General features: G+C 40.7%; 1 protein-coding gene across 1 annotated transcript in view; it reads right to left on the bottom strand.

Annotated features, from left to right (window-relative positions):
* Nucleotides 1–24,729, bottom strand: part of MYO1B (myosin IB) — a 178,874-nt gene that overhangs the window by 130,408 nt on the left and 23,737 nt on the right. Inside the window, exon 3 of the mRNA XM_011974213.1 lies at nt 14,615–14,730. Within this exon, the coding sequence (XP_011829603.1) occupies nt 14,615–14,730 (116 nt within the window). The remainder of the gene's footprint in view (nt 1–14,614; nt 14,731–24,729) is intronic.

Below are 24,729 nucleotides of genomic sequence, written 5' to 3' on the forward strand. Positions count from 1 at the left end.
CCGCAGATAACCTATGATTATGCCTGCATGTGTTTTCCCAAGGTAGAGGTCTGTGGTGCAAACCACCCAAATCATCTCTCCCTCCAGGTGCTAAAACAGCCTAAGTTTTGGCTGTTGATGTGGACTGATGGAAAAAGATTAGTAGAAAATGTATATACTCTAACTTATTCCTCTGTTATTAAATTTATGTGAAAGTAGGCTAAGTCATCTATAAGGCTTAGGAAGTTCCTACGGTAACTGAGGATACAACGATATTCTTTTTGGATCTCAAGCTGACCACCTATGCATCCAATGAACACTAATATCCTAAGGGGATGGCTTTAAAGGGCTTTGTAAGAGTTAATTAAGGTTAAACTCAGTGTTCTTCATATCAAATGCTGCCCCTTCCTAAATAACATTATGACCCAATACCAATAGCAACTAGAAATTCTGTTGCAAAACAAATGAATTAACATCTGTTTACACTTATATCATTTCAACATTAAATCATTCACTACTCATTCATTAAAACATCGCATTTACACTCGTATACATTTAGGCATATTTAACAAGTCTGAAAATTTTTTCCAGTTGATGACTGAAATGTAAGATGGCAATTTTTCCAGACACATAGCTTGTAATTTTAAGTAATTTCCTTATCCCAAACTCTCCTCCTATTACTTTGGAATAACCTTCATAATGCTTCAAACTTCCCAATGACTCAAGCAGATTGGTATTTGAATGTTGTATTAAAATTAAAAAATAGCTCTACATTCTCAACTCTAATACCATTTCCCTTTCCTAACATCCAGGGTCATTATGCCATACCCAAAACTGTTTTTTGCCTTATCTTCTATGAACTACAAAAGCCACCTACTTCAAGAATTCCTTCTTCAGGTCAGGCACAGTGGCTCATGCCTGTAATCCCAGCTACTCAGGTGGCTGAGGCACGAGAATCACTTGAACTCAGGAGGTGGAGGCTACAGCAAGCCAAGATTGCACCACTGCACTCCAGCCTTGGCGAGAGAGCAAGATTCTGTCTTTAAAAAAAAAAAAAAAAAAAAAAATTCTTCTTCAAGACTCAACACAAGTGGCACCTTCACAATTTCTGAACCCACCAATTTTTCTGCACTTCTAACTTGTTCCTTGTAAGTATACTGCTACATTAAAATGTGGCTTATGTAGCTACCCCCAACCCACAACTAGAATGGATGATCCTTAAAGACAAACAAACAGCAGTTTCTAACAAACAGTTTCTAACAAACAGCAGCCCTCCCACCCCCCACCAATCTATTCATTCATTCACTCACTCCACCAATATTTATGGAGTGGCTGCTCTGTACCAGGTATTGTTCTAATTACTATGGATACAGGGATGGTAAAATAAACAAAGCACAAGTGCTCATGGAGATGACATTCTAATGCAGAAGACAATAAATAACAAAAAATGAGTCCATGGTGAGATGTCAGGTAAGTACAAATGCTCTGAAGAAAAATAAAGTAGTCTAAGAGAATAATAGGTGATGGGGGAAGGAACTGCTATTTCAGGGATTGCTATTCCTGACTGCAGTGAGAGAGTAAGTCAGCCCCTCTACGGTACAAGAATGATGCTGAGAGTGGCATGTTCAAGAAGCAGCAAGGAGGACAGTGTGGCTGGGGAGGGAGGGTGAGAAGTAACAAATGCAGTCAGGGAGGTGGCCACAGCCCAGATCAAGTGGAGCCATGCAGGCCACGAGGGAGTTGCTGTAGGTTTTTTGAGCAGCAAAGAAAAACAATCTGATGGAGATCTTCAAAAAAGATGACTCTAGGCAGTGGCCATAACATTCATAGAGATAAGACAGTTGGCGGTTGAGGGGATGGAGGCAGAGGCAACAGGAAAGTTAAAGCAGGGACGCAGTGAGGAGGTCACCACCATAATCCAAGCAAAGGAGGGTGGTAGCCTGGGGCACACACAAGTGGTCATGGAGGTGGTTAGTATGATCAGGCTGGGATGCATAAGACCTGATGACGGACTGAGTGTGCAGTAGGAGAAAAGGAAAAAAACAGTTTTGCATGGAGTAACCAAAGGATGATGCTGCCACTAACCAAGTTGAGAAAGAGAAGAGGGAGTGAGGCAATCCTAAGTCTGGTTTGAAGCATGCTAAGGTTTGAGATGCCCCTTATCCAAAGAGATGCTGCAGAGCTGAACATAGCTGGATTGCCTGCAGGTCAGGCGAGAAATCCAGATGGAAATCTAAATCCAGGAGGCATTGTCAGCACATAGAGGGTATTTGAAGCCCACGTGGGCTCATCTAAATAATGACTACAGAGGAGAAAAGCAAAAATCCCAGAGTGGAGCCCCTGGACTTGCCACAGGAATGCGGAGGCTGGATATGGAGCAGCCCAAGGCAGGGGGAAAGACAGGAAAATGTGGAGGTCAGTAAGCCACATTTTAAAAGGGTTCCAGGAAGGAGTCGGTCATGTTGTCAATTGTTGCTGATGTAGGAAGAGGAAGATTCAAAATTGACCATTGGATTTGATAACATGGAGGTCAAAAATGATCTTGAAAAGAAGTTTTAGTGGAGTGGGAGATGAAAGCCCAATTAGAGTGATTTACAAAAGAAAAAGAGATGAACTAGAGACAATAAGCATACCCAACTTTTCAAACAGTTTGATAATAAAGGAAACAAATGGTATGGTAGCTAGGAGATGCGGAATCAAGAGAAATATTGCAGCATGTTATGTTGGTGGGAATGGAAGAAGAAAGAAAAAAGATAAGGCAGTAGAGAGGGGAAATGACTTGGAGGGGTCGGATGCGATCCCGGGCACACAACACTCAAATGTTTATTGAGTTGAACTGTTATTACCCTTAGACATGTCTTGGAAAAAGATGGCCCACTAATTCAGGTTTCTAAAATTCTATAGAGAAACTCCAACGATAACCTGGCTTCCGGAAGCCAGCATTCGAGTATTTCAGGACAAGCTTTCTGTGACTTCTTAAGAACAATGTACACACATGTCCACATCTGTGGTATAAAAAGAAATGTATCCGGTCAGGCTCCTGGAACAGGGCTCCTAAAGCCTTTGGAATTTCCTGGGTGATAGGAGTATCTTGTATTATTCACAACAAGTCCCTTTCGCCCATACCTGAGGCTATGCAAACGAGGGGACTCAGGTGGGGCCCCTCAGTAGCATCAGCATAGGGATGTTTACCAGAAAGACCAAGTCTGTGATTAGAGGGGAGGATCTTTCAACCCCACCTCCCCGGAACCTCCAGGGAGGGGAGGGGAGCTGGAGACTACGTCATAAAAACTTGAACACAATTCTTTTTTTTCTGGGGGAGTGGGGGGATCTAGGCTGGTGAACAGACTGACATGCTGGGAAGGTGGTATTCCCAGAGTGCACAGAGGCTCTGCATACACACCCCCACCATGCCCTCCGCAGCTCTTCCATTGGACTGTTCCTGTGTTGTATCCTTTATAATAAACCAGAAAACGTTAAAAAAGTATCTTCCTGAGTTCTGTGACTTGTTCTAGCAAATTCTTGAACCTGAGGATCATGAAAATCCACAAATGTATGGGGTTGGCTGAGCAGAAGTGTGAGTAGCCAGGGTACCCCACTCGTGGCTGGTGTCTGAAGTGGGGCACTCTTGTAGGACTAAGCCTTTGACCTGTGTGGTCTGTGCTAACTGTGTAGTGTCAGAACTGAATATGTCGGAGGTGTTCGAACCACAGCAACTCCATCTTGAATAAGGGCTCAATAAAATAACGCTGAGATCTACTAGGCTGCATTCCTAGAAGGTTAGGCATTCTTATTCACAGGGTGAGACAGAAGGTCAGCACAAGATACAGGTTATAAAGACCTTGCTGATAAAACAGGTGGCAGTAAAGAATCCGGCCAAAACCCACTAAAACCAAGATGGCGAGGAAACTGCCCTCTGGTCGTCCTCACTGCTCATTATACACTAACTATAATGCGTTAGCATGCTAGAAGACACTACCAGCAGTGCCAGGACAGTTTACAAATGCCATGGCAATGTTGGGAAGTTACCCTATGTGGTCTAAAAACAAAAACAAAAAACGGGAGGAACCCTCAGTTCCAGGAATTGCCCACCCCTTTCCCGAAAACGCATGAATAATCCACACCTTGTTAGCATATAGTCAAGAAATAACCATAAAAATGGGCAACCAGCAGCCCGCAGGGCTGTTCATGGGATGAAATAGCCATTCTTTATTCCTTTACTTTCTTAATAAACTTGCTTTCACTTTACTCTGTGGATTCACCTCAAATTATTTCTTGCACAAGATCCAAGAACCCTCTCTTGAGGGACCCCCTTCCAGTAAACAAACTGAATTGTTGGACACCCAGTCAGTGTCAGATAACTGGTTGGTGTTGGGGGGAAAATGTCACACACCTGGTATCAGAAATGATATTAGAAACATACAATTATCTGCTGTCAATTACCTGGAGCCATGCTCTTCTAGGTACCAACTGCTCCTTCACAAGACTATCTCCAGGCCATTGAAATTCCAGGGGTTGCTTGGGACTCTGAACGTCTCCATCACAGCCAGGAATTGTGACTGGGCTCTGATCCCCCTTTCTCCCTCTCCGCTTTTTCTGGTCAGCTACTGCATCCTATGGATTTGCCTCTAAAGTGTCCCTCCCATCCCCAGATGAGCCTTCTGTCCTTGTCCCTTACTGCAAAAGCCTATCAGGTCCCTAAACCTAAACCTCTCATTGAGTTTCTCTTTCCCTGTACACCCACAGCAGTTCAAATCCCAATGCTCATATTCTCTCTCCTCCTACCTGCTTAAAAATCCTTAGCACAAACATTCTTTGTGACCTGGGTCTACTCTTCCTCTTCCACCTCATCTGCCCATCCTCAGCTTGCACCCTAGGTTCCAACCTTAGGAAACCACACGAACTTAGATCACTGACGTGCCACGCTGTTCTAGCTCTGTCTGTCTCCCCTTCAGACCTTTGTATCTGCTGTTGCCTCTGCCTAGAACATTCTTCTCCCAACACATCACATGTCACTACCTCTTACCCCTAGAGGATGATACTGAAATACAACATCTCAATAAAGCACTCCCTGGCTACCCTATCTAAAACAGTAAACCACCCGCGACTCCCCCACAGCCCTAATGCCCCTTCCCTGTGTTAAGTTTCTCCACAGCACTTGTCACCATCTAAAATGCCATTTGTTTTATTAACTTCTCTTGTGTTTCGCCTCTCTCTGTGCTAGAATGTAAGCACAAAAAAGCCGAGATTTTTGTCCACTGTGTCCCCAGTATGTGCACTAGTACATGGCTCACAGTAGGCACTCAAATAACGTACGACGAATGACTGAGTCAACACTGTTCCCTCTGACTAGAAAATTCTCTCCTGAGCCTAGAGTCCTATTCTTTATCCATGCGGCAAACTTATCACCCAAGGGTCCTCCATCCCATCTCCCAGCTCCTCAGGCAGGGCTGTACCCCATTTCCCAGGGGACCACACCACTTACTGCTCATTCTCAGACTCTTCTGTTAATTCCAAGAGCACTATTAATAACTACGCTGCTACAACAGGAATCACCGGGGCTGTCTAGGGCAAACCAGGACATGCCCCACCTTTTTTTATGGCCGCTTTCTCCCTTTGGTATTTATTTATCAGTCTGTCTCCCACACCAGACTATGAATCCTTAAAGGTAAATTCATCTTTGTATTCCCAGCACCTCAACATGTTGTGGATGCTTAATCATGTTTATCAGATGAATGAACAATCACTTGCACTTGGGAATCTGGGATCCCTGGGACAGGCTGAAACGGGAACGCGGGGCTGGTACGCCTGAGCCTGTTCCCCTCTATGTGAGTTTCTGCCCCTGTGGTGGCCCCATCCCCACCCTCAGTTCTGCAGTCTCACGAGTGGGGCCTCATATTTGCTCTGCTGAACTCTTTCATTATCCCTGGCTTTGCTAACTCCCTGGGCTGGCTGGATGGGGACCAGCTTTTGTCAGCCCCTGTTCAGACGAACCCCCACACAGCTCCTTTGGTCCTACCTACCTTGCCACACCAGTCCCAGCAACAGACTGTGGGAAAGATTCCAATTTCAAGAACAAAGGGTGGGGCCAGCACCCCTCCCACCTCCCTAGACAGGGGTTCCCAGGTGGGTTCCAACTGTAGCTGTCTCTGTCAGGGATGAAGTAATTATACTAACCCTTCTCAGGGCTGAGGCCTCGGTGCTGCTTCTCCAGATGAAATGGATCTTTTCCAGGACATTGCAGAACTTCGCAGAGTCTGTCAAAGGCCAGCCACATTTTGGCAGGAAGCAGCTGTTTTGCTGAGAACCAAACTTTTCCCTTTAAGATTATATCATTGAAATGATCATGTATGCCGGTGTGAACACAGGCTTGGCTTCACAAACAGCATTTTTACAATAAACTCTTTCGAGTCTGAGGTGTGCATTTGGTGAGAAGGGATATAAACTCTAATTGGGGGTCTAGAAATTAGGATTCTGAAACTGCCCAGATGTACCAGAAACACTTTTCAATTAATAAACGTATTCTTACATCATAACAGTTTTCATGATAAAAACATTAGGCTGGCATCAAACCAACCTTTCTACTTGAGTTTTAAAAGCTTCATGATCTGGAAGAAAAATTAGCTGAGGTCTCTTTCTGCTAAGAGTATATATCCTGAAAGAAACTTGTTTTTTTTTTTTTTTTGAGATGGAGTTTTGCTTTTGTCGCCCAGGCTGGAGTGCAAGGGCGCAATCTCGGATCACTGCAACCTCTGCCTCCCAGGTTCAAGCAATTCTCCTGCCTCAGCCTCCCAAGTAGCTGGGATTACAGACATGCGCCACCACGACAAGATAATTTTGTATTTTTATTAGACAGGGTTTCTCCATATTAGTCAGACTGGTCTCGAACTCCCAACCTCAGGTGATCTACCCACCTCGGCCTCCCTAAGTGCTGGGATTACAGGTGTGAGCCACCACGCCCAGCTGAAAGAAATTATTTTGAAAATAGCCCCAAAAAACAATATACTGGGAAGAAAACTTTGAGAGTCAAAGGCAGCAAGTTCATGGAGCATTTACAGAAGCTGATTAGGTGCAAGGCCCAGAGATGTTTCCCACTGCAGACCCAGCCTCAGGAAGCCTCAAGTCAACAGCGGAGCTTGACCACCACATGGACTGCTGATATGAAACTCGCCTAAATCAAGAAGTTTTCTAATCTTTGTTGTCCGGAATCAAACAAATATCCCCCAAGACTGACGGCAAACACAGTGTCTGCCTTCTGCTTATTTTGACCCATGACAGTCATGCATAAAAGGAAAAGGGTAATTTTAGCTGTTTTCAAAATGGTGTCATTACACACAAGATGTTTACTTAAGGCATCTAAACTGGAGAGCAAACAAAGCTCTGATCCCCTTCTGTATAAGCTACTTGCATAGATCTGAGGCCTGGAGAGATACAAAGCCTTGCAGACCACAACCCGTCATCTACTGACTTAAACTGCCTTAGATATGGCTCAAAGGGGGTTTTATAAGAATATCCTTTAAGATTCAAATTTCTTTTTCATGAAAGCTTCCCTTCCTCTGCCCTTCCCTTTCTCCCTTCTAACCAATGCTGTGAACAATCTTGACTTCTAAATACTTAAGCTGGAGTTTAGCCTCTCTCATGAAGACAGGAATTTTATCTGTTTTGTTCACTGCTGTATCCCAGTGCCTGAAAGATTGCCTGGCACGTGATAAGTTCTCAATAAATATTTGCTCAGTAAATGAATATCTCCTCTACAGCAATAAATAAAAAGAATGCTAGACGGGAAAGCATAAAACCCTTTTCTGCAACTTATTTTTGGAGATGTACTGGATCAATTTAAAGGCTCAACTATTCCAAAAGTAAAATGAAAGAAATAACACAACAGCCTCAGCAACATCACATCAACACACACATGCACACCCTTGAGAAAGCGTTTTCACATCCAGTTGCACAAGCAATCTCTACAGGAGAATTCAGAATCTAGTTGCAATAAAAGCTCTCAAAATAAACACAGCTTTAATTCACAGAATTTTAACTCTGTTGCAGAGAAAAATATACATAAAAGCAATAATGTGTGAGCCTTCTGCCCTGGAATCTTAACCTAAGCTCTGTATACTCAACCACGGCATTGGCACATTTTGAGATATAGTCAGAAATGTTCTTTATAACATTATTCTGGTTCACCTTGAATAGAGTAAAATGGCAACAGGATCCACAAGGACTCAAAACACACAAGCATTATAGCAACATCACTCATGGGCAATGGCATGTGGTCCGGAAAAATTAGTCTGGCCCAAAAGTAGGAGTCAAAAAGTCCACAGACAGACGGCTCAGGTCTGGACGACTAACATTAGCACCATACCAGGTGCTCCCACTAATTACTTACCCATTTTTAAGGGAGGGTAACCAGAAATTATTCAAAGCTGTAAGCCACTTTTCTAAGTTTTAACATTTGTTGCTGAGTCTTTCATTTAATAACATGGAAGGACCGCTTCACATTATGATTACAATGCCTAAGGTAATATGGCCACCACATTATATCCTAACTTAAGAAGGACACATTTCAGCTCACTCCTGGGCTATGACCACCAGAGGGCTTGTTGCCAGGTACCACAATACACTCTTCTTCTGGTGGCAAGTTCCTTCCAATAGACAGACAACATGAACAAATCGAAGCTGAAAAAATACTTAAGAGTTGAAGAGCATCACAAAAATATTTTTGCTTCTTTTTTAAGAAATGAAAAAAAATTGTCATTATGCTGCATGAAATTTTGAATAAACTCTACAAGTATCTTATCAAGTACATTTTGATTTCATTGAATTCTCAGCCATAACACTGGTAAAATGTAACGAAAAATCACTAAAAACCCCTTTTGTTTTATAGTTGTTGAGCTCTTACGAGAAAAGCACTGGAGACCGCCACAGAGATGTGGAGGATAAAGTTTCTAACCTACAGAAGCTTCTATCTCATTCAGGAGGGTGACACCAAAACCTAATCAACCATAGTAAGAAGAGGTGCTGTGTAAGAGCACATGAGTGGTCTGATAACTCAGGGCCAGTGCAAGTCCTGGTGGATTATGCTGGGGTTGACCAAGTCTTTCAGACAGACCATAGGAGACTGGCAGGATTTTAACTGCGGAGACAAGGTACAGGGTAGGAGACATAGAAAGGAAAAGACATGAATGGCTCTGACTCGAGGAGATTCCACAAAGGAGAGTAGTGGGGTTTGGAGCAGAGCAGGGAGGAGAGCTAAAGCTGGACTATAAAGGGCCTTGAACACTGCATCAAAGGAAATGGGAGTAAGAGGGAGCCCACGAAGGTTTCTAGGAAGGTAAGTAACATGATCTGATTTTAGAAGATCCATCTGTTGGTGATAAACTGAATCAACTCCTGCAAGGTTAAAAGGCAATCACCCAATAAAAAAGGCCAGTGGATTTGGTAACTAAAACATCTGAAGGTGCACTGTCACAGTGCTATTCCAACTAAGTGGAAGGAGATTAAGTATTGACTGAGTATCCCTTAACCAAGATGTTTGGGACTAGAAGTGTTTTAGATTTCAAATTGTTTCAGATTTTGGAATATTTGCAGATACAAAATTATCTTGGGTATAGGATCCACGTCTAAACAGGAAATTCATTTATATTTAACATGCACCTTATACACATAGCCTGGAGGAAATTTTATCTTTCTCTTAGGGACACGGAATCAATTCTATGTTGCGTGACTGCATTTTTACTGCATTTGGAGGTCAGGAGTGGTGTTTTCCACTTGTGATGTCATGTCATGATCAAAAAGTTTGTGATTTTGGATCAGCTGAGATTTCAGATTTTCAGATGAGGGATGCTCAACCTGTGGTTTGATTATTTCCCCCGTCTCTCCCCTCTCAGTCTTTCCTTATCAATGCTGTTTGGGAATCTGAGGCAGTTTTCAATGAATCCAGGTACTGAGTTTTCTGAAATGTACTAAGTCCTCCCTGGAATACATTTTTTACATTCCTTATTTTCAAAGAAGTTAAAAATCATACTGGAGAGACATCACTTACCTAACTAGAAAAGCAAATGGTGGTACAGACTCTGCCACGCAGCATGGCCACATTTCCTTGGGGATGCCACCCAACAATAACCTGCTCAAAGATGTGGCTTACCACCTAATGGGGACAGGAGTTCAGAGAAGGAAAGGAGCTGCAGAGGAGGAGTCCAGCTGAGAAGTTACATGTCTGGGGGACTAACAGACCCACAAATGATAACAGAAAGCTATTTTTGAAAGGAAAATAGGTAAGAAACCAGTCTATACATTTCCATGATCTGAAAGTCATAGATTTACACAAAATGGAATTATTTTTTAATTATCTAAAATTTAAAGAAAGATAAATTGTAGACACCTTCAAAAATATGAATTACAAAATTATCTGGGTGCTTTTGCAGACTAACAGTGAACACAGCTCAAATTAAATTCCAAATGTAAGCCAGGTACAGTGGCCTGTGCCTATGGTCCCACCTACTCAGGAGGCAGGAGGATCTCTTGAGCGCAGAAGTTGAAACCAGCCTGGACAACACAGAAAGACCTCATCTCTTTAAAAAAAAAAAAAAAAAAAAGGGCCGGGCACGGTGGCTCATGCCTGTAATCCCAGCACATTAGGAGACCGAGGTGGTCAGATCACAAGGTCAGGAGTTTGAGACCAGCCTGGCCAAGAGACCAGCCTGGCCAATATGGCAAAACCCTGAAACCCTGTCTCTACTAAAAACATAAATTAGGGAACCAAGTTAGCATTCACCCTGTTTTAAAATACTGTCAAAGATGAACATTTGCAAAGAAAAATGCAGGAAAATACATTAAAGGAAGTGGAAAATGTCCCACCATGCAGAAAGTGGTGAGACAGAGCACGTGAGAATGTTGGAAATGTGTCCCACATACATTATTATTACAACAATTGCTATAATTCTCATTGTTAATAGAAGCAGCTCTGCTTTCCCACAGAATTATGCAGATTCCATGCTAAGCACTTTATACATATTAGATCGTTATATTATCTAAATATCAACTACATATTTGGCCCTCACAAAAATCCCAGGAGTTAATTAATAATTCTTTTCCCACTGAATAAACTAATTACTTAATTTCTCTGAGTTGAAGTTTTTTCAAGTAATTTGCTCAAGATTATACAGCTTGTAAATGGAAGACCTGGGACTTGAACCCAAGTCCTGTTCAATATGTTTTTACTGAACCCTTATTAAATTCTTATACAAATCATCCCTTAAACAAACATGAAATAGTAAACGTGGCAAAAGCAACAGATCTAGCCTCAGCAGGGAGCAAGTGAGGAAGGTTCCTCCCTGAAGAGGTCTTCTGCAATTTGAGGTTTGAAGGAAGAACACGAGTTGCTTTGGAGAAGGAGGGAAAAGCATTCCAGGAAGAGGCACAGAATTCTATGCAAGGATGCTCTCATAGGAGGGAATGTGGTGAGGACTGAGAGAACAAGCAAGATGGGAGGGAATGAGAGGGATCTGGCAACTTCAGATGCTTTAGTAAAACTGTACCTTGCTCACCACATAGTGCTTTATAGGCCATGGTAAAAAGTCTTTTTCTTTATCCTAAGCACATTAAGAATGTATTTTATTTTAGTGCTAGTGGTGGTTCTTTTCCTTGGGATTGAGGGGTGTGAATTAGAGCAGCAGTGCCATGCTGCCTCCTATAGGAATCTTCCAGGTGCTGGGATAAAAATGTATATTCTGGACCATGAACTTCTATGATCTAGAATAGACTTCTAAACATTCTCTATCTACCCAAACATTATATCTAAACATTCCTAGAGTGGAGATTTAAGCTGAAAATGCAAAAAGAGCATGTGGACAATTGCTGGAGGTAAACTGAGGCACAGTCAAGATTATCCTGGAGGGTTTGTGGTGCAGGAACACGGGCGAACCAAGGGTAGCAGGGTGGAAGTGCACAGGAAGAGGCCCTGTAAAGAAAATGGCAAGCCCATTTCCAGCTAAGAGGGGCAACTGATGTTAATACCCCAGCTCCACTCCCACCAGCTGTGTGGCTTTGGAGAAGTTACCTGATCTTTCTGTGACAATTTCCCCCTTTGTAATAGTGCCTACCTCACAAGATTATTTTGAGAATGAAATGAGTTATAAAACATATAAAGTATTTAGAGCAGTACCTGCACATAGTAAGTACTTAATAAATATTAGCCATAAATATTTTTATTATTATTGTTAAAGATCATAAATTGCAGGAAAGAAAAGAAAAACATCTCAAATATAGATCTAAAGCAACACGTTCTCAGACTTACATGCGCCTAAGAATCACCCAGAAAGCTTATGAAAAATGTAGATTCCTGGCTTATGAGAAGTAAGACCTAGGAATCCAAATTTTTTCAAAAGCCCCTGTGGAGATTCCGATACAGTTGGTCCAAGCACCATACTTTGAGAAGTGGGGCTTCAAGGACTAGAATTTAAAATATTCAGGTATCAAATAAAGTTATTTCATCACAGGGGTTTAACTATCAGGATAACTTTATAAAACAAATTTCAGATATTATTTGTCTTAAGGCAAAATGAAACAAGATCACTTGCAATATCTACTTCTAGAAGAAAACGAAATGATCAGAATTTGCTTGACTGATAAAATATACCAGCAGATTTATTCATTAATAACCATTTTCATGCATTTAAATAATAAATAATCTTTAGTTCCAAACAGTCCAAATATATCACTGCATGCTGCATTATCAAGAGAAACTAAAATAAGCAACTGGACACTGGTATATATATGTTCCTTAATTATTAGATTTTATGTTCTATCAAAATTAATAAAGCCAATCTTTAATCATACTGAGAAAATCCTTTCTGCGAGGACATAATGAAGACTTTCTGCAGGTTCTTTCACTTCAATTCAGCGTTTCTCAACCTTGGCACTGTGGATGCAGTTAACAGATAATGCTTTACTGTGAAGGGCTGCATATGCTTTGAAAGATGCTTAGCAGCATCCCTGACCCACTAGCAGCAAGCACCCTCCCACCCCTAGTTTCACAACTGAAAATGTCTCCAGATATTGTCAACTGTCCCCTGGGGGATAAAACTGCCTCATTTTGAGTACTACTGCTTTCGGTAAAAAGACTGAAAATGTCTCAACTCTAGAAGCGACCCAAGTTGGCAGCTTAACCATTTTCAAATGCCCTGCTACCAACATGCCAATGATCAATTAATCTTTTCTACGGCCAAGACATTTTCTGAACATTTCCTCATCAATATCTACATGCACATGTATTGATGTGCATTTCACGACAATTTGGGGTTGTTTTCAGCGTATCAACTGTTTTGAGAGAAAGAGAACGACACTACTGTGAAAAAGTAATAGCAACGGTGGTAATAATAAACGACATAGCTTTGTAGAATGCTTGACACCCTCCAAGGCACTTCTGCATACATTAGTCCCAGTCCACGTTCAGCAGCAGTTCACAAATATTCTAAATCTGCATTCAACAGTTTATTGCATAAAAGGTGTTATGCTGCATCAACCAACTCCCATCTGCAAGACACCATGGGCCACTTGTAGCAACTGACAATCATTAAGTACATGAATTCTGGTAAAATGCTTGCATGCCCACAAGAGAGGAGGCAGGAAATGTTTCTGCCTAAGCAACAAGCGGAGAAGTCTGAGGTTCTCAACTCATTACACGACTTGGCCCATCTCAGCATATTTCTCTTTCCTCTTCTTTAAACTCAGTAGTGGGCATGAGAATGTAAATAGTGAACGTATCCGTCTTGAATCAGTAAACGTAACATAACTTGAGAAATAAAAAGTTTAAGGTATTGTTTGCGATAACTTCTGGGCATTCTCCCTCCAACTTTCTTTTTCAGATATTTTTATTTGGAGGAATAAAAGTTCATTCTAGGGTTGAATAACCCGGTTCTACCACTGATCTACCAAATCTAGGAAAACTTTTCCAGTGTTATGTTTCAGTCATTCAGACCAGAAAACAAAATTCTAGTGGTAAGAAGTGGCCGAATCATTTCGGCATCTCTTAAGCACGCCAACGAAGAACTCTGAAGGAGCAGACAAACAGAATCTACAGGTACTGTGAAGGAATTATTTACACTAACAAGTGACCTTCTTCAGAAAAATCAAACAAGTGACTTTCCAGAGTAAGTGAAATCACTGGTCTATCCCACGCATCTGGTGAACAATGTCCGCAAAAATTATAAACTGAAGGTATTGTTTGGTCCTTTTACCCAAACACCATCACACAACCCAACACTTGGGATTTTTCTTGGCCCAACAAGACTATGAAAACGCTGCTTAGGCTCTTTATAATAATAAACAATGCACACTCCTGTTTTATTTGCAAAAATAATTAGCAGCAGCTGCTACTTGCACAGAATTTTGAACAGAAAATATTTTACATCCTGAATCCAAATATTTCAGAAGTGTCTGACGTCAAATGAAGTATTCTGCCTTTTCAAAATTTAAAACAAAGAATAACAATTAAAGTCTTCATATTTTTATCGAACTTTAAAAAAAAAAACTGACAAAAACATTTTCTGAAACTCAAAAGAGACAGCTGCACACACCTGTCAACTACACATCTCTGGAGTAAAAGAGACACTTAACGCTTTAGTACAGTACTTACATGTGAGGGCTCAGTTCATAAAAATTTCTGTTCCTGTATTCTTCCACTTTCTCTGGTGAATAAATGGGCAAAGACCGGTATGGGTTAACAGATATAACCACACTTCCAATGTATGTCTGCAAAAGAAAGAACAAAACATGCCCATTAGTTAGTACACAAAATGTATTTTAACGTCTTAAGCTTTAGTGTCGTATGGTTTTGACCTTTTAAAATCAACACTAGTTCTGCTTCACCATTCATTGTATACATTTTAAGAACACTTTGCACCTCTGAAGACAGATGGTCAATAATGTCTATTCATTTTGCTGATAAATGGAAAGCATATATTTATATATTTAAAATCCTTTCAAAATATATCTCTGAACTAATTTATGGTTCTAGGTAAGAGTTCTCCAAAGCCCTGTCATATTTTCCACAGATTTTGTTACCAACTACTGCTAACTGTAAGCAAGAGCCATGCTCTCCCTGATTCTGGATAGAGTGATAGTTCCCTTCTTCTCTCATCTTTTTCCACCTTTTCAGTCAACAGTAACCCAGGGTTCCCTTCCTCCCTACCCACACCTCATAGGGCCTTCCCTTCGGCACTGGCCCTCTGCAAGTCTGTCAATCTTTCCACAATGGGCTCAGATCACATTCAATTCAGTATCAGAGCTACAAGTATCTCTGGGACATTCAAACCACATAATCTCATTATATCTAATATAATATAATATCAGAATTTTAGTGTCAAATTTAAATGTACTTTCCAGAAAATACATTTAACATCAACATTTAAATTTAATGTCAAATTTACATTTAATGTAAAATTTAAATGTACTTTCTAAGGGATCAATGCTATATTTTAGCATGCACTAACTTTCTCTCACTGAACTTTAAACCAGAACACAATTTCTCTTCCTTTCTACTTCGACCCTAAATTCCTGGCAGCATCAGTGGTGCTGGTTTAGTTCCTTTTGTGCAATGCCGAGGACAATGCCACAAGCAAAAGTCACTTAACTGTAAATTATCTTGGCAGCTCCATTTTTCCCTTCAGTTTCAACATCATAAAGACAGAAGGGGGAGAAAAAGATGCCAACAAAAGTGGTAAAGTGATAAACTAAGTGATAAAGTGATGAGCGATAAAACTTTTTTTAAAAAGAAAATGGTTCATAAAGGAAAGAAAGAAACAAGGGGAAAAAAGACCTCCAACTTCCCACCTTTCCAATGTCATCCCACAAAAGGTTGCATTTTTAGAGCAATAAGTTTTTCCAGCATTACCACCACTGGGATTCAAACAGACTGTCAGATTTTTCTAGAAAATTACACAGAATAGAAAATGAAGGAGTGTAGAAAAAAGTCAGAAATGCTGACTTTTTTTTTTTTTTTTAACAGGGGTCACAATGATATTAATTATGAAGGACTTTCTCCTATCTAGGAAAGCTGAACAGGTTATATATATATATAAAAACACACTTTCATCCTGTAAGAATATAATCTTGTCAAGGGTGGACAAACTTGCTGTTGTAAAAGGAGACTCTCAGTTCCCACGTAATTTTTCACATTTATTTCTAACATTCTATCACCAGGACCCAATTAATCTGGCCTGACAAACAATGACAAGACTTTCTCAAGGTTTTCTGGTTGTCCTCACATTGCAACCCACTTGGGAGATGGGCGATGTCTCCCAAGGACAATGTCACAAGCAAACATCAGAAGGGAGGTGCCTGACACTGAATACTTGTCTGAATAGCTTCTAGCTAATACATTAGAATTAGTAGCCTTGGTAAATATGAAAATATAGCCACTGGTTATTTCTTGAACATCTGTTGGTTAAAAAATCAGCCTTCTTTAAGCAGAAAAGTACTGTTTGAATCCTTCTCCCTTTTTAGGTAATTTCTTGAATATAACAGTTTCTAAAATACATTGATTTGCTATTAGCAGAGAAACCACTTACTGAGTTGCTCTTTAAAACCAAACTTCACAGTGGCTAAATTCTTGATGAAAATCTTCCTCTGTGGCATTCTTGCATAGAGAACAAACTCTCTTGCCTCAATTCAAAATCAAAAACCATAGTAATAAGTTGTAAGTTCCTCTTTGTTCCATGTGACTGTCATACATACTGAATTACGTGTATTTGTTTTCCCCCAGCTGCATCTCCATCACCTAGAACAGTGTCTGGTCCACCATGATGTAAAATAAATATTTGTTAACTAAATGACCGATCACATGGGGTATGTTCATCACTAATTGGAGGGTACAAGCCACTGAAACACATATAATTACTCCTGCATTGAAATATAACACCAAATATACTCAGTGCTTAGTATTTTAATTAGCCTGTATGCCATGTGATACTGTCAGAGGTGTTTGAACCAGAGCAACCCCATCTTGAATAGGGGCTGGGTAAAATAAGGCTGGGACCTACTGAGCTGCATTCCCAGATGACTATGCATTCTAAGTCACAGGGTGAGGGAGGAGGTCAGCATGAGATACAAGTCATAAAGACGACGCTGATAAAACAGGTTGCAGTCAAGAAATCAGCTCAAACCCACCAAAACCAAGATGGTGATGAGAACGACCTCTGGTCGTCCTCAGTGCTACACTCCCCACCAGTGCCATGACAGTTTGCAAATGCCATGGCAACGTCAGGAAGGTACCCTATATGATCTGAAAAGGAGAAGCATGAATAATCCGCCCCTTGTTGAGCATATAATCAAGAAATAACCATAGAAATGGGTCTGCATATGGAGTAGCCATTCTTTATTCCTTTACTTTTTAAATAAACTTGCTTTCATTTTACTGTATGAACTCACCCCAAATTCTTTCCTGCATGAGATCCAAGAACCCTCTCTTGTGGTCTGGATTGGGACTCCTTTCCAGTAACATTACCATTGAACAAATCCCTAAATGTCGTTTGACGCTGGTAGACTGTAAAAACAGCCAGAACAATTCTTTCCATCCCTGCATGCACTTCCCATTTGAAATGTGACTTTGTTACTTTAAAGATAGTTTATTTCTCCACTCCTTGAATTTGAATTTGTCCCCGTGACTTGATTTAACCAAAGGGACGTTAGCAAATGAGACACAAGTAGAGGCCTGAGAAACATTTGTGTATTAGGATGTGTCTCCTTTTTTATGATTGTGGCTGGAAGCCATGATGTGAATGAGCTTCAGCTAGCCTGTCAGAGAGGTCCCGTGGAGAGCTAAGGTATCCTGACCTACAGACTGCTAACTATTAGACATGAGTGAGGCCATCTTAAACCATCTAGCCCCAGTAAGGACACCAGATGCCTAAAGCCACATGAGTGATTCCAGGTGAGATTAGAAGAAAATATACAAAGATAAATTCAGGCTAACTTGCTATCCCAGAGAATCATGAGCAAATAAATGGCTATTGGTGTAAGCCTTAAATTTCCGAGAGGTAGTTTATTACATGGCAACAGTAACTGATACACCTATGTAAACCAAAAATAAAATTCTAAGGCCCCCCAACCATCAGAATGGACTTCCTCCTAAGCCAGGGTATTCTAAAATTTAACCTGAAAGATTGGTTCAGGCCATGATGGGAAGTGGGGGTCGAACATGCCTCATTATACCTCTCCAGCATTAACATCCACACAGACCTTAAGTCTGATAAGAAACGTTTACAATCCATTGTCTCTGAAGTCGGGTACCTGGAGGTTTCATCTGTGTGATAAAACTTTGGCCTTCACCACCTCTTATAGTAACCCACCCATTCCTTTCTATTGATAACTCTTTTAACCAATTGCCAATTAGAAAAAATTTAAATCTACCTATAACCTGGAAGCTTCCCTGCTTCGAGCTGTTCCACCTTCCTAGGCTGAAGTCTCATGTCTGCCTAAAATGTCCCAATCATCTTGGGCGTATGTTCTCAGGATCTCCCAAGGAGGGCTGTGTTATGGGCCACGCTCACTCAAATTTGGCATAGAATAAATCTCTTTAAATATTTTAGAGTTTGACTCTTTTCATCAATACCTACATGACTCAACAAACTAAAAATGGTGTCAAGCAGGACAAATTTTATCCACCTAAATAAGCAAACACTAAAAGAAACTATGCTTTCTCTCTCCATTCCACTTTATACAGTTCTGATATCCTCTTTATCCTCTAACCTTGAACTCCTAACAGGTTCGTCCTGTATATGACCTTTCTGTTTATGGATTTCTTCCTTGAAGTTCTATGTGCATTAGCCAAAAGTTTAAATATTCCTACACGGCCCAGTAGAATAACTCAAATGTTCACAGTCACAACTCTCCTTCCTCTGAGACGCAGAAAGACATTCCTGATAGCAGCTGATTGCTGGGTGGGGTTTAAAATTCTACTCTAGTTTTAGGTAGCTACCAATTCTACATTCAGGTGACTACAGCACCAGATTAAATCTCCTTTTCACGGATCAGAACGATAGTGACCAGACAGTTCATTTTTACATCAATTAACATTTGGACTTGTGAATCAGATGCTTGTTTTTTAACAAACAACTGCATACTATTTACAGTTGGTATTTTCTTATTGCATCGCGCTCTAAAGAGGATGGTAAACCAACCCATTATGAAGTAACCAGCCCAGCCATTTCTGGGCTCACCCCTCCACGTTTCTGAACCTCAGCTCCCCTAAGCCCTCAGGTCCACGCCACCACCAACATGACAATGGAAAGCTCCCTCCATGCCACTGCTCAGGGGGCCAGCCTCTGACACCCAGGAAGGGAAAAGAAAGGAAAGAGACATGGGAGGGAAGAGAAGCAAACAAGAATGAAAGACAAGAAAAAGGGAAAAGGGAGAAGAAAAAAGCTCTACCTTTCTATAATTGGCACATACAGATAGCAAGGCTATACTGCATTTCTCAAGGGCAGACACTGAATCAAGAATGCACAAACATTCTTAAGTCAAAACCATCTCGACCTTCCTATTTCAAGTATCTCTAGCATTCCAAAACAGATGTCTTGTAAATAATCAAATACTACTTGAGTGTTCCTAGCATAATTACCATGAAAACAGAGGTCTTTTCTGGAGGACATTCGATCTAGCCACCTCCACTCTCCAGACCACAGTTCAGAAGCCAAAAGAAAAGCCTTTGAGTAGTCAAAATATAACCTAAAGGCCACGTGTTTTATTCTATAAGAAAGTTCTTTCAGAACTCCAATCCTCAGAGATTCTACTTCAATGATGTAGGGAAGGGCCAGGGGTCAGTACTTTTTTAAAAGAGACCCAACATAAACTAATGTGGAACCAGGGTTGAAAACGAATGTCTGTAGCCCTTCCCTTCCAGACTCACAGGACCAGGTTTTACTCTCAATTGCAATAACCTCCTAGTGCTGCTGCTGGCTCATCTTCTACCTCACCTTCCCCTTTAAATACTCCTATGGAATTAATTCTGAAACAAAAGAAAATTCCTTCTAGTCTCACTCTCATTTTAGCCATGTTTCTAATAAACTTGGCATAGTCTCAATAGATTACAGAAAAACTGCAGCAACATCAGAAAATTGGAAGAGGCAAAAAGGGCCGTACTATAGCTGTGTATATTTGAAATGTTTGATTACAACTCATTATAAGAAATAAAATTTTTGTCACAACCAGGCATGTGTATGTATGTCTATGTGCACACACATAAACAAGATAAAAACCTCACAAAACCAAAAGTACCCTTTACTGTATGTGATACATTCATATTTTTTGTTCGATTCTAATATTTCTTACAAAATTTAAAAAAAACCGGTGGCTCAAGCCTGTAATCCCAGCACTTTGGGAGGCCGAGACGGGTGGATCACGAGGTCAGGAGATTGAGACCATCCTGGCTAACCCGGTGAAACCCCGTCTCTACTAAAAAATACAAAAAACTAGCCGGGCGCGGTGGCGAGCACCTGTAGTCCCAGCTACTCGGGAGGCTGAGGCAGAAGAATGGTGTAAACCCGGGAGGCGGAGCTTGCAATGAGCTGAGATCTGGCCACTGCACTCCAGCCTGGGCGACAGAGCGAGACTCCGCCTCAAAAAAAAAAAAAAAACAAAAAACTGTTGGCCCTAACCCACTAAATGATTTTCATAAGCAATTAATGATATGAAACTTAGAGTTTAAAAACCTGTGCTACACAGCACTCCTTAACCTTTCTTTAGTAGTTGATCCCCTTTGAGATACCAACAGAAGCAATGACTCTTCTCTTTGGAAAAACACACATGCACATCAAAGTCTGCATACATGTGATATACCAGGTTAAGACTCCCTCTGCAAGCAGAGAAACAATGGCCACTAATAGAAAAGGTAGAGTAGTGAGGGACAAAGAAAGAAGAAAATAAGTGAAGTGATGAAGATAATTCAAAAGTATAAAAATATTTGGAGTAAGACCCAACAGCCCCATGGCTTAGCTGGCCCTGACTGCTTTATTATGGCACTAATTGGGAATGCAGGGTAATAATCAATAGCCAAAATGAGTGTACTCTGTTTTTGATGACAAGGATACACGCAATATACTTTAGAACGATATCGAACCCAAAAGTTAAATATTTTAGCACAGCTTTAATATTCTGTGAGTCTCAATAATGTGTAACATTTCTTCGCAAAGGCAGATAAATGAAACATTAGCACACATACACAGAACAGTCAGAATACTTCCAAGTCTGTATATAAAACTTTTTTAAAAGTCAGAATAGTTTTCATATTTCTTCTATCATAATTCTTCCCAGAGTAAGATAGAGATCTTTAGAAGCCCTAAATCCTGAAAGTTTACGTTTCTGTTTCTCATATATTAAAATTTATAATTAACCATAAAATACATGTAAGAAAATCCCATAATGACCTATTTTTGCCATTGTGTACTTTGATGCTTTTTTTGAAATATGAAATTCTCCCAAAACCTATTTTTAAACCTTCTGTTTGCTGGGCTCTAACTAGGCACCCAATCTGTCTACCTACCTGCTTCCTTATTTTCTTCAAGATGAATTTCAGTTATTTGTTTACATGTCTCTGGAGTTCCTGAAAAACTCATCCTCAACCTATTGAACAGCTGGCACAGAATATACACTTACACACCTTTCTACTAAACTACTCCCAAATCCCCAAGAGATAGATACAAATTCTCTATCTTAATGTCCATAACAAAGGAGCACAAAGAAGTTAAGTGATACCACCACATTAGCTAGCAGAAGTGAAATCAAGACAAGGAGACAACAATCTGTTCTCTTTTCATCAGAGCTCAATCCATGCCGTCTGTTAGGCCTGGGAAGCTTTGGTAAAAAGCACACAAGAATGGAGGAAACTTGCATTGCACAATGCCATACAAAGCATCATCAACCTTTGTGTAATAAAGCACTCCTCTGTTAGGCAAAAGCTTCCCATTTTACCACCTAAGAAATCCTTCTACCACCAGAAATAAACAAAACAGGAATGGAAAAGATCTTCTAGTTACAGGGAAAATGTTTGATCTCACCAGAAAAGATTCAATCACAATCATTCTTTAGCTTCAGAGAAATAAATCAGGAACGTGGCGATGTAAAGGCAACATTTATTTAAATATCTTAATATGAATTAGTCTAAAATAACATCAAAGAAATATTAAAGAAGGTATAGGAATCTTCTGCATCTCCAAGAGTCTCCAAGTCATGTTACTTTTGCCTCTAAAGCATTGGGCTAGCGCAAAAGTAATTGCAGTTTTTGCCAATACTTTCAACGCAAAAATCACAATTGCTTTTGCACCAACCTATAGTTCAAATCCAGGATGGGCCAGGATTCAGGTAAGAATAACCCATCACAAGGCTGCACAATCGCACTGACTGATAGAGTGAGTTTAGGCTACAAACCATTTTACATGCAAGCAACACACTTATTAAGGGCTAACTTTATGCAAAACATCATGTTGGGCATGGCAGGAAAGATATTGAAGTTCCCACTGTCTGTGTGCCTGGGGAGTTTATAATATAGCTTAGGAAGTGAGTCTTTTAGATAGAAAAACATAAAATTTAAGAGTTAATTATTCTAGACATTAAAACAGATGAAACAGAATGTGATTCCTGGCTAAATGAGCCATTAGTCTGATTATCTTACTGTCTAACGAGCGCTCCAGGGTTAGATAAAGAAAGGTCACTATGAACTGCAGAGGTCCAAGAGAGCTCCAGAGAAGACAGAGAGCTTGAGCGGTCTAAAAGGATGGGCATGATTTGGGCAAAGTAAAGTTCCCCCAAAGAGTGACATAAGATGTTAGGTTTCAGGTGATAACTGAATGCCACTCAGCCACCACCTTTCTTTCTTCTTCTTCTTTTTTAAGCTAAGTTATCTTCTTCAAAATATATATATTTTTAAGTATAATTTGCCAGGGACTCAAACAGGTATCTGCACACCCATGTCTGTAGCAGCATTATTCACCATACCCAAGAGGGGGAAGTAACCCAAGTGTCCAGCAACAGATGAATAGATAAAGAAAATGTAGATACATACAATGGAACATTGTTCAGCCTTAAAAAGGAAGGGAAGTCTGACACGTGCTACAATACAGATTAAAACACGGGAGAGGCACAAAGGCCTACCCAAACACATACCAAAGACAGAGAATGGAACAGCTTCCCTAAAACAAAGACATCCCCTGAGTAATTACGACTGAAATAAAAAATTCTTACTAAAGACAAGCCAGGAAAAAAAAAAGACTGTAGAGGGCTTTGAACTTCACATTAGGATTCTGAGTCCAAAAGCAGTTTTGAAGTGAAAAGTCAGTGGGGGTGAGGGGCTTAGATGACGAAACTGATGGGATTTTGAACGCAGATTATTCTGACCTAAGTATGATGTTTAAGCTCTTTACTCAGATTCCACCTTGGTCGTGTCATAATAATAATTCTTCAATGTATTTGAAATACTGTGTAAGCCTTGGCTCCAAATTAGCTGGCAAAATTCTTCAGTTTTGTGTGAACATGGGCACATTATTTAACTTTTCCACGTCCCCAGTTTCCTCATCTCTTTTTTTTTTTTGAGACAGAGTTTCACTCTTATTGCCAAGGCTTGAGTGCAATGGTGCGATCTCGGCTCACTGCAACCTCTGCCTCCCTGGTTCAAGCAATTCTCCTACCTCAGCCACCCGAGTAGCTGGGATTACAGGTGCCCGCCACCACGCCCAGCTAATTTTTTTGTATTTTCAGTAGAGAGGGGGTTTCACCATGTTGGCCAGGCTAGTCTTGAACTCCTGACCTCAGGTGATCATCCTGCCGCGGCCTCTCAGATTGCTGGGATTGCAGGCGTGAGCCACTGCACCTGGCCTGAGTTTCCTCATCTTTACAAGAAGAAGCATTCTAGCTCCTCCCTCATCTAATTCTGAGGATTAAATGAGGTTGTGTGTCAAAACACCAAACACAGAACCTGACACACAGCAAGCATTCCATAAATATTACCTATTATAATTATATAAATTTAGCTGGGCTCTGCTGGAATCTATTGGCTACTGTAAAGAGCCAAATCAGGACTTGAAAGTCTATATAAAATATGTTAATATCATGGCTAAATTCATTAATGAGTCCTACCATACCAGCATCTTGAAAACTTTTATAAAATGGTCTGTTTTGTTTTGTTTTGTGCTTTGAGACAGGACCTAGCTCTGTCACCCAGGTTGGAGTGCAGTGATGTGATCCTGGCTCACTGCAGCCCCGATTCCCGGGCTCAAGCCATCCTCCCATCTCAGCCTCCTGAATACCTGGGAACACAGGTACACGCCACCATTCCTGGCTAAGTTTTGTATTTTTGATAGAGACGAGGTTTCATCATGTTGCCCAGGCTGGTCTCAAACTCCTCGACTAAAGCAACTGGCCCGCTTCAGACTCACAAAGTGCTGGGATTACAGGCGTTAGTCACAGCGCCCAACCCAAAATGGTCTTTGTATACAGGAAATTGATGAGTTTTCAGATAAGCACATAAGGCATGTCTTAATAAAACTAATATTAAAAGTCTAAGATACTAAGAAAATGACTATACAAGACAAACCAGTGGGAATCCTCAAAAATGACAACATGCTATTCACTCCAATATGAGGAATCTACTTCCTCCTTGGGTCTCAGACCCTGGGAATTTGATCACAAGACATTAAGATGTCATATGTTGCCGGGCGCGGTGGCTCAAGCCTGTAATCCCAGCACTTTGGGAGGCCGAGA

Source organism: Mandrillus leucophaeus, unplaced genomic scaffold (genome assembly GCF_000951045.1).
Source record: "Mandrillus leucophaeus isolate KB7577 unplaced genomic scaffold, Mleu.le_1.0 Scaffold143, whole genome shotgun sequence".
Taxonomy (NCBI): Eukaryota; Metazoa; Chordata; class Mammalia; order Primates; family Cercopithecidae; genus Mandrillus; species Mandrillus leucophaeus.